The sequence below is a fragment of the Fusarium subglutinans genome (assembly GCF_013396075.1).
Source record: "Fusarium subglutinans strain NRRL 66333 chromosome Unknown NRRL66333_c0000462, whole genome shotgun sequence".
Classification (NCBI taxonomy): domain Eukaryota; kingdom Fungi; phylum Ascomycota; class Sordariomycetes; order Hypocreales; family Nectriaceae; genus Fusarium; species Fusarium subglutinans.
In genome coordinates, this window is record NW_023502525.1 from 1 (window position 1) to 10,997 (window position 10,997).

Below are 10,997 nucleotides of genomic sequence, written 5' to 3' on the forward strand. Positions count from 1 at the left end.
AATTTATAGGCTATTTTATACAAGCCTTAACAAAAAGGAATAAGATACTTCTTAAACTTCTTAAAAAGGTTCTTAATAAGTATTTAAAAAAGCCTATAGTCTTTAATTAATAAGCCTATAAATAGTTAATAATTCTTATAGTTTTATTAGTAACTATTAGCTAATAGTTAAAAAGTAATTTTTTTACTTAGTAATAGTATTTTTATAGTTTTATAGGTTTTTTTATAGTTTTTTTTATATAAAAATTACTTTTACTTTTAGTAATAAGGAATTAAAAGGGCTTTTTATACCCTAGCTATTACTAATAAGGTTATTAATTAAGTTATTATAAAAGTATATTATTTTATTTTTTATTAAAAAACTTATCTTTATTAAGGCTATATATATATTGCCTTTTAAAAGCTAAAGTTAAATATGATTTTTTAGTATATTGGCTTAATATGCTTTGTAAAGGCATTATAAGCTTTAGGCATTAATTAAACCCTCTCTCCTCTTCTAGCATACCTATTTATTCACATATTGGTTAGATACTCAGATGATTAATAGAATCACGTACAGAATATTTTCCATGGTATAATAGCTTCTAGCTCCTCCCCAGAGAGCGCAAGATAAGAGCCATGATGGTGGAGAATCAATGCTGCAGTGGCCTCTTTGAACGCTTGTGCATCCGCAAAGAGGCAAGCCGCGGCTGTGAGAAGCATAAGGTCTTCCGATTTCTCCTTCGGTTTTCGGATCCAGGCTCTGTATGCAAATTGTATGGCGTTCAGACAATCGTACTTGTCTGCGGCAACCGCAACGGCCAGGACGTCGCTGGCAGGGAGGGTCTGTGGGATCTTATCGTTCTGATAGTGGATGACAGAACATATGATTTCCAATGCGGCAGCATCGTCATCCGGCAAAAACAACTCGAAAGGGCCATTGCTATGTCGCATATCATGGCCTTCTTTCCAATTTGGCCCGAGCATGATAGAGAATGGCTTTGAGGCTGCCATCGATAGCGGAGACTTCACCAGGAGCTTTGTCTTCTACGGCCCAACTACCAGAACGACATCGCCATCTGGCACGATTTCCACAGCCTGGGTGATCCGGTTATAGGTTGAGTCCTCCATGGCTTTGTCGAATTACTGATAGAATTTATGTAAGACGGTCGTGAAAATATTGAATACTGTTGAATTTCGTGATTTATATTATATCTAAGATGGTCACGAGGACATCTAGCTTTTCAGCCAAAAGCAAGATATTAGGCAACAGTAAATGCAACGAGTATATTGCCCGTATGTGTATCTTTATTAGCTTTTCTTGACCTTTGTGCCCTGTGGACTAAAGCCTCTTTTGACCTCTCAGCCTTATCACAATTCAATGGTGCCCTTTGCTTTGACTTTTTGGACTGAAGCTTATTTGAAACCTTCATACAATATAAGCACTTGCCTGTTAATTTGCCACTGTCGTAGCTAAGTTCTGTCCGCTGATCTAAGCTGTCAGGGACAAGTACCAACTGCAAATAATACATCTAGTTCACAAAAAGCCAAAATAAAGACCACGCCATCCGGCCAGCAAGTGACGTTATCAGCTTCGATTAAGTCTGATATTGTACTTCTCTTGGAACTGGAGGTGGCAAGGAGAGTGATGGATATCCAGTGGTTTGCGATACTCATCTTCAAGAATACTTTACGCTACCCATAAGCATACTAATACCTTTATGTGCGGGGTATCAGCATGATTATAGCATCATGACAGATCTAGCACGTAGGCGCTACCTAAACCGTGTTAAGCTTGTGATGTAGTTGTGCGCTAGTGTGTGATCTGCAGTCCTTAGTCTAATTACTTGCTTGTCAGTTAAAGCAAGATTGGATGAGAATGGACAGAATGTCTCTACAAACTATATCATAACTGCAACATACATACGCTGTGACTCAATTAAATCTAGCTGGCCTGAAAAGTTTATGCCGCATTTGCAACATAGACACCATCGCACTCTGATGTGCGCAACCAGGTAACGTAATAGTGCACACCTCATTGCATAAGCTCGGAGTCATAGCCTGGTCAGCTTTCTACAAGCCCATGATCTATAAATCACAAGTCAGTGGCATACTCGGCATCCTCCAAACTCCTTGCACAAGCTTTCAAAGACCAATTTCACCAGAACTCCAATCTTTCCCTGCATCTGTTGTCTACTATACATACTCCAAATGGATAAATCCAAGAAGGAGATTCCATCAACAGGATACAAACCCCCGATCCCGCCAGCTTCCTCCTTGGTTTCTCAGGATGACCTCGTCCTCCCTGCAGCCTTCAACGATATATCTCCCTTGGCAAGGGAACTGCAGCCACTGAGATATGAGGCTAGAGATGAGGTGCATAGATTTCTCAGCGCCTTTCTCGACCTTTCTCGCTTCAATGCCATACGCAAAATGCTATGGCTGATGGCCGTCCATGGAGCTCCCCGATCATTATACTACCAGAAATTCCTGCGCCGTGAGATCGTAATTGCGGAGGAACTTGATCTTCATCTCGTTTGGGCCAAGTCGAGAATTTTCATCAAGCCACTACAGTACAATAACGCGGTGTCAGCATTTGGGGTCATTGTTATTATTCTCTCGGTTTTTAATCTATCATTAGCCTCCCATTCCAACAGTCCAGATCCTGATCTTCAGCAAGCAGCATATGGTTTCAGTATATTTGCGATGATTTTATGCGCCGCTGTTACTGGGTTGTTTATTGTATTACCCTTGATTTCCTCACTAGCGACAGTTTATGGCTCTTTTGCAATACGAAGACGACTTGAGAAGAGAAATGAGGACAATTATGCGTAGCTAGTCATTACCTGCACGGTGTATTCTTAGTCTAATATACTTTGTTCAGTTAAGATGTAAGAGCCAAGTAATACTCTGTTTTTAGCCATCTTAATCTTGACGATAATACTTCGCCTTACAGGAGGGACCCTTTACCGTAGTCTTGAGACTAGAAGATTCCACCGGGAGGAGGGTGTTCGTCGCGTGGGCGGAAGTCGTAGGAGTGGAAACAGGAGCAACCTCATCGGCAATAGCAGAGGTAACAAACGAAGCAACAGTACTGATGGAAGCAGTTACATCAGCTGCAGCAGAAGTGTCAGCGGCGGTCTCAGCCTCAGCGGGGACGGAAGTTTTTACACGAGCGGTGGCTTGAGCCTTGGCGGCGTCAGCCATGCGAGGGCTAATGACAGCGACACCAGGGAAGAACGAAGGCCGAATGGTAGGAATGGCAATGGAAACAGTAAGACCAAGACCGTTCTCAAGCTCTCCATCCATGGTCGGAGTCGCAGCGCTGGCAGCATCAACAGTCTGCGTAGTCGTGTAAGCACCACCATCGCCCTTCTTAAGACAGGCTCCCGATCCATAGGCGTTCTTGCACACATGCTCAACGGTATCGCCCTTATTACTTCCAACAGTAAAGTCGTCGACCTGCATGTCAGTGCAGGGAACATCAGCCGGGCAGTTGAACTTGATTGGTCCTCTCTGGTGACCATCGGCGCAGGTTCCGGACCAGCCGGAGAAGGTCATGTTACTGTAGAGGATACCGTCGCCGGCAATGGGCTTCATAGAGCTCCACTGGGCATCGAGGTCGAGCGTGTAGGCGTTGGAGTGGCCGGCGAAGTTCTTGAGAGCAACGTTGTTGACGGTGCCGCTGCCGCCGTAGGACTTGAACATGTACATCTGGTTGGAGCGCTGGGTGTAGATGTTGTTGTATTCGATGTCGTGTATATCTAGTCTAAATTAGCGTTGATTGGGTAATTTGCATTGCAAAGAGAATTACCAGTGTCGGTGGCGAGGGACCCCATTGCACAGCCACCAGACCAGTTGCAGAAGATGTTCTCGATTAAGAGGTGGTCAGAGGGGTTCTTGACGGTGACACACTCGTCCTTGTTGCTGACTTCAACATCGTGGATACTAAAAGAACGTCAGTATAACTCCGGATCTAAAAAGTGTGAAGAGGCCTTACTGGATATTAGTTCCCCAGACATCGATCCCATCGAGGCCACCTCGGTTACCTCCGTGAATAGCCATGTTGTATACCTCGCCATCGGAGCAGGTGTCGACAGAGAAGTGGAAGGCGGGCGCTTAATTACGTCAGTCTTGTCACTTATTAGTGCGTGTGATACTCACAATCGACAAGAGCAACGTCGTGAATGGAGAAGCTCTTGACATCGGAGAACCGAAGAATGCGTGGGCCATATTCATCCTCTACTTTACGTCAGTGTCTTGAACAAGAGTCATGGCCATGTATGGAACATACTCTTATGAAACTCATATCCATAACCCTGGATAGCTCCCCTGGAGGTGCTGCTGTAAAACTCAAAGTCCACTAGGTGCTTCAACATGAACATGTTGCCTCCATCGGTGCCAATCCGGTAGATAATTCCATCAAGACGAAATGACATGGGTTTCGAAGACGTCAATGTCACCCAGGTACCCAGACCATAGTCACCCTCTGGAACGTAGACTTCTCCGCCGCCGGTTCTGCAATCATTCCAAGCCTTTTGAATTGCTGGGCCATTATCAGTCTTTGCATTCGCCTTTGCACCGTAGTCGACAATGTTGCAAGTCTTGATCGCAGCCTTGGCTGAAGCAGAAGTGAGAGGTCCGACCTTTCCGTTTAGCTGCGCGGCAGCATGGATGGCGGAACAAGCGGCAATTAATGCCGAAACAAATGAGTGACGCATAGTGAAGAAAAAGGAAAAGAGTGTGGATAAAAATAGGTGCAAAAGAACGACAGCTAGTGGACTCAAGGAGAAACGACAGACAGAAATACAAAGAGATCTACATCCTCTGGGGTTCCCATTATCATATTTAAAGCACTGATCTGGCAGTGGGCAAGCTACATGGAGACCGTCCGTAATTCGAAAAACTAGCGTTCGATATTGATGAACAATGATCGGATATTAATGAAGGTCATTTCATTGTGGGTTGCGTCTCCTGATGACAGGGTTCATGAAACGACCCAGCGGTTCGGCACGACCAAATTCAGAAAAGCCCACCAATAAGCGCTTCCGATAATCGGGTGAAAGATGCCGTGAGCCTTCTAGATCAATTAGCCCCAAACATGCTGTTTATTAACCAAGGGGTTAAACGCGTATATATAAAGAGTCCTCGGGTTCTTAAAGTTGTTTTAATCTGAATACCTGATAAGTCAGGCGCTCTGGGCAATGCATGTTCTATTTATCAGAGCGCATACTCTGGAAATCTCATGAAAAGCTGTATGGTCGTGTCACTGGACCGTGAAAACGGCCGGTGGAACTTGGAAGCAACTTGTTGAAAGATGAACTAGACTGCATGTTGCTTCGCAGCGTCTATAGTGATTCACGGGAGAACATCATGATATTGTTAGCAATTCCAATGTCATTTATATAGCTAAGGAGTTTGGGGCGACCTTGTTTAGCGTTATGAAACGGGTCTGCATTTGGTCGGCTGCCTGGTCCGTGGTTTCTGCACAGAGTAACACAAACCGTGAATGATGAGGGATTCATCGAAGTCTCGTAAGGCAAGCGTTACTGACAAGACATCCAATTTGGCTGACATTCATTACCATGGATAAGCCTGTGAGTTATTAGTATCATACCCAACGTGGAGTTGACAAACTTGCCCTGCCATCCCAGCACCAGAGTGTGCCAGTATCCGTGTGATTCTTCTCATTGATCACCTTGAGCATACCCGAGACACTCTCGTCCGGCTCCAAGAGCGTTCCTACATCCCAGGTGCCAACCTCGCCAGAGTTCATATCGCTAATAATGATCAGTCAAGCTTTCATACTCGAACATGGAATGAATACTCACGTATGCACCTCGCCAGGGTGGAGAGCCAGAACACATATCTCAGCCCACTTGCCACCGCGTCTTTTCAACTCCTCCGCCATATGTCTCAGCATTTGATTGAGTGCAGCCTTGCTAGCCGCATATGCTGCGAAGCCGTCTTCATATGCGAGGAAATTGGTGGTCGACCCGGAGTCGGATGAGATGAAGATCAATTTCGAAGGAGGGCTATCGGGATTCAAGTTGACCAGTTTCTGTGCGCATATGATCGGTCCAATGACGTTGGTTTCCATGTGGAATTTGAAGTTGTCGTATGATCTTGGAGCTCAAGTTAGCAATTGCATGTGTAGGAGAATGCTGATCGATGGGGCATTACAGTTCTGTTGCTCGATTAGGGTATCTGAGAACACCTGCATTCATGATGATGTTGTCAAGTCTGATTCTCTTGCTTATAAGAGTGCTCGTCCTCGCTACAAATGCCTGTGCATAAGGCTATTAGAAATGTCTATGATAAATGACTTGGGGGAATAAGTTGGGCTTACATCAATGCTTTCGCTACTCGCAACGTCGCACTGCTCGACGATACAATTGTCTGGAGCGCCATGAGCTTTGATAACTTCCGAGAGTCCCGATGCTTCTGGGTTCCGAGCTGTGGCGATTACTCGATTTCCTGCCTGAAGGAGCTGCTTAACATATTCAAGGCCGATGCCCCGTGAAGCACCAACCACTACCCAGGTTGCAGGTGTTCCGGTTGTGTTTGACATGATGCTTATTTGGAAGTGAATAAATCTGAAATGGGTTTTGGTTTATTTGAGAAGAGTTCTTGATGTTATTGTGATTCAACAATCAACATCCGCTCCAGGAACAAGGCGAGTATTTAACTAATTGATAGCTTATCGTGTTTTCGATCATGGTTGAGATTCTTTGCCCATATTTGGGTTAGTGGTAAACTGTACTGCCGGCGCGGGGTAGGTAGTTATAGCAGGGCGCATCAGTAGAAGACTCGGATGAGAGATCAAAGTGACAATAACTACAAGATGGCTACCAATACGGGCATAGACCTATCTTGAATACATAGATACATAGATAGACAGATAGATAGATGTGATTCTGGTCAGTAAGTATAAGGAGAAACTTGGTGATTGGCCAGATCCGCACATCTCTTGTCCGGAGCTACACTAAGTCACATTTGGTTAGAAAACTGAGATTATGTCATGGATTTCTGGGGCGAATATTTTCTCCACGCGTCGCGATTGCTGAACCTGCCTCTGATCCCTAACTACCTAGTCCAACCCGCGTCAGAAGAGAGGAACTCACGGGTCGACAGCCACATACATTCCCACCTAAATAATGTCTTCAAATCCATTAACCATGCAGTCAAGCAAAACGAAAGCGCCCGCAAGGAAGCCAAGGGCGCCAAAGACGCCAAAGGTCAAATACAGAAGAATGACAATCACAAAAAACCGTGCATGCACAAGAGACGTGTACAGAGACTTATACCATCACCCCGAGGACCTTCCCACCATCGGCCACTTTAATGTAAACGAATTAGACGCTGAACATTTCCGAAAACTGTTGTCCCTCGACATGCCAAACCTAGAGGGCATCAATTTAAGGTTCCGAGAAAGCCAGCTCACAGACACTTCCCTCCTACATACCACTTTCTTAGCACCTTTTGCCAAGGAAGCTATCAGTAACACTAAAATACAGAACTAAACTAACTATCCAGACGCCCTTACAATGCCCCTGCCTGTAGCAAGCGTATTAGCAGGTAGCCTTTTTAACCTTAAATAGTAAATACCTTATAATCTGCAATCTATTGCTTAAAATACCTAGCTTACAGGATAGAAATATCTTTTCTTAGATATAATAATCCCCTAATATAATAACTATAATACAGTTCCTATTACCTTATATAGTAAGTAATAAAATAAAGTTACTATACCTTAAGTTACTATAAGTAAACCTAACAGGCCTACTATAAAAGCCCTAAGCTTACCTAGTAATAATATCTTTAAATATATAGATATTATAAAAAGGAATAATAATATTAGTATAACTACTAATAATAAAATTTACCTTATAGGCTATAACTATACTGTAAATATTTATACTAAGATAGAAACTAAACTAGATATCTTTATAGCCTTTTATAAGGCTATTAATAGTATTAGGAATATCTATAAAAGTAAGGGAAACTATACCTAATAGTATACTAATACTCTAGCATAAGGCCTAATTACTTACTAAATAAAGTTATAGGATAAGGCAACTATAGTACTAAAGCTAGTAAAAAGGGATATTACTAACCTACTAGATAAAGTTATAGGATAAGGCAGCTATAGCGCTAAAGCTAGTAAAGAGGGATATTACTAACTATATAGAAATCCTTAAATAATAGATAAATAGGATAACTAATAACCCTTAGAAACAAGGCGTAACTATAATTAAGCCCCTAATATATAAGAATAATATAAGTACTAATTACTATATCTTTATCTAGCTAGAAGGCTAGTCCCTTATATAAAGCTAGAAACTATATATTATTTAGGATAAGCTTATAAAAATATATAGAATTATAACTACTAATATTCTATACATAAAATAAGTTAGAAGCGGATAGGCAGTTAGACCTGCTAGCACTATTATGAAAAATACCTTTCTACATATTAGGTAATATTATATCCTAGATAGGCGCAGATACTATAAAGAAATTAAGCAAATAGTATACCTATATTATTAAAGATATGCCTATAAATATACTTATTAGTAATAAGAGAATTAACCTAATAAAGCATATTAAGATAGAAATTAAAGCCTAGATAGGCCTTAAGCCTGTAAAAGCGTAGATTATAAAAAAATCTAATAAAACTACTAGAAAAGTAGATATTATTACCTCCTTTACCTAGAAACTAAAACCTGCTTTATGCTCTTTAGTACTAGCTAACTTTTAAAAGCTTTAATTAGAAATACCTAATCCTAATAGTATAATAACTACTAAAAGTACTACTCCTTATTTAACTATACTAGGACCTTTAGGTATAAGAATTATAAATAAATAGAATATAATAATAAAGTATACTAATATCCTAATACTATTTAATATACTAACTGCTAAGGACTATATAGGGTAGACTTTAAAGACTGCCTAGTAAAGCCCTATAGAACCCCTTAGGGCATAACTAAAAGACTTAGTAAAAAAGAACTATATAAATTATAATAGGAAAGGCATAGGCTCTTTAAAATAGCTAACCTAGAGGTTATACCGTTAATACTAGCTACTGCTATCTAATATAAAGGATTATTCTTAATTACTAACCTACAGATATATAGATAAGTAAGTCCCCTAATAATACTAACCCCTTATATGTAATAAGTATATTAAGAGGGATATACTAATAGAAAGATAGATAACCTATTACGGTCTTTTAAGTAAATATTAGTAAAAGCAGGCTATTATATAATATAGTACTTACTTTAGTATATAGTAATAGCTATAATATTATTATACTGTAAGAGCTATAGACCTTTATTATAAAAAGAGAGTATAAAATAAAGAAATACGCTATATATAATATATATACTTTAGTTTACTACTAGAAAGACTTAATAAAGAGACCTAGGGTTATAATATATACCCTTAATACTAGCTAGCTAATAAAGAAATAACTTAATTATAAGCTTAGTAAAGATATAGTTATAGTATAAATAAAAAACATATCCCTTACTAACTTTTACTATAAACCTTAAATAAATAAAGCACTAAATATACTAATAGCAAGACCTATTAATAATAAGGCCATTATCCTAGGTAACTTTAACGCTCGCTATATACTACTTATAGCAGGCTATAAAAATAAGAGATAAAGGAAATAATATTACTAAATAGGCAAAAAATAAAAGGCTTACGCTCTTTAACCCCCTAAATAAACCTACTAACCTATATAGTAATACTATAGACTTAATATAATTAAATATCCTAGAAGCCTTAGTAATTATGAAAGGCCACCTAGCCACTAGCTTTAACCACTATACTATTACTATTATACTACTAGTAGCATAACCTAAGCCTCCTTAACTAATAAGATTTACTATTTTTAATAAGGAGGATATATAGTATATAGTAGGTATAGTATAAGATAATATTTAGCTGCTTTTAGATAAAGAGGATATATAAGAAGAACTTAATACTATAATAGCTATACTATAAGACCTAATCTTAAGAGTAGTTAATAATATAAGCTAAATACTTTAAAAGAATATACTATATATAAAGTAGTAGAATAAATAATATAATAAGTAATATAAGCTATACTAAGAACTTTAGTAAAAGTAATTACTAGGCTTTAATAAAAAAGTCTAGCTAGTATAAGTAGCCTTTTAAAGGAAAGTATAGAAAGCTAAAAGGAGTAATAGAACTACTATTATTAATAATATCTAGGAACTAAAAGATATCTAGCCTATTATATACTAGACCTAACTAAAGAACTAAGTATAAGTACTACTTATTAAATATAAAGGGAAAGTATATATTAGCTTGCTAGAGAAGAGAAGTATTATACTCTGTAATCCTAGATCGATTTATAGTAAAGGATAATATACCTAACTTATAGGTACCTATTAACTCTGCTTTAATTATTAAGCTCCTTATAAAACTTATACTAAAAGAAATAATATAAGTAGTTACCTTAATAAGTATTATATTCCTAGGCTTTAATAATATTACTATTAATATCCTTAAGGCTATTTAGCTATATATTAAGAAGTATATACTATAGCTATATTAAAAATACCTTATACTTAGATATTACTTACTAGCTTTTAAGCTAGTAAAAGTAGTAATAATACCTAAGGTTAGAAAAAAAGACCTTTTTAATATATACTTTTAGTAACTAATTACTTTCCTCTTTTACCTCTTTAAAGGCCTAGAAAGGCTAATAGTAAAATAAATAGCTTATACTATAGTTAAGGATAGCCTATACTGCAGTTAACTAAGGTATATTATACCTTAACTAATTTAGTACCTTACTAAAATACTTAGCTATAGACCTTACTACTATTCTTATATATATTATAGAAAATACCTTAAACTAAAAACTAGTAATTACTATAATTACTAGAGCCTTTAATATAACCCTATAGAACTAAATAGCGCTTACTCTTAGGTAATAAGGCTAGTTAAAACTAATAATTTAATAAATATACTTTTTTA

The 10,997-nt window shown here is 38.6% G+C and overlaps 3 protein-coding genes across 3 annotated transcripts; all 3 read right to left on the reverse strand.

The window, feature by feature from the left end:
* Positions 1 to 472: 472 nt before the first annotated feature.
* Positions 473 to 965, reverse strand: FSUBG_14004 (uncharacterized protein; the record flags this gene model as incomplete). Its single annotated transcript, XM_036678955.1, has 2 exons — positions 473 to 504; positions 557 to 965. The coding sequence occupies 2 exons, from the start codon at positions 963 to 965 to the stop codon at positions 473 to 475; spliced, it is 441 nt and encodes a 146-aa protein (XP_036530532.1).
* Positions 966 to 2,903: 1,938 nt separating this feature from the next.
* Positions 2,904 to 4,699, reverse strand: FSUBG_14005 (murein transglycosylase; the record flags this gene model as incomplete). The annotated part of the gene is made up of 5 exons (XM_036678956.1): positions 2,904 to 3,742; positions 3,793 to 3,926; positions 3,979 to 4,096; positions 4,143 to 4,220; positions 4,273 to 4,699. The coding sequence occupies 5 exons, from the start codon at positions 4,697 to 4,699 to the stop codon at positions 2,904 to 2,906; spliced, it is 1,596 nt and encodes a 531-aa protein (XP_036530533.1).
* An 800-nt stretch (positions 4,700 to 5,499) lies between these two features.
* Positions 5,500 to 6,549, reverse strand: FSUBG_14006 (protoporphyrinogen oxidase; the record flags this gene model as incomplete). Its single annotated transcript, XM_036678957.1, has 5 exons — positions 5,500 to 5,573; positions 5,616 to 5,758; positions 5,810 to 6,103; positions 6,162 to 6,277; positions 6,328 to 6,549. The coding sequence occupies 5 exons, from the start codon at positions 6,547 to 6,549 to the stop codon at positions 5,500 to 5,502; spliced, it is 849 nt and encodes a 282-aa protein (XP_036530534.1).
* Positions 6,550 to 10,997: the final 4,448 nt, after the last annotated feature.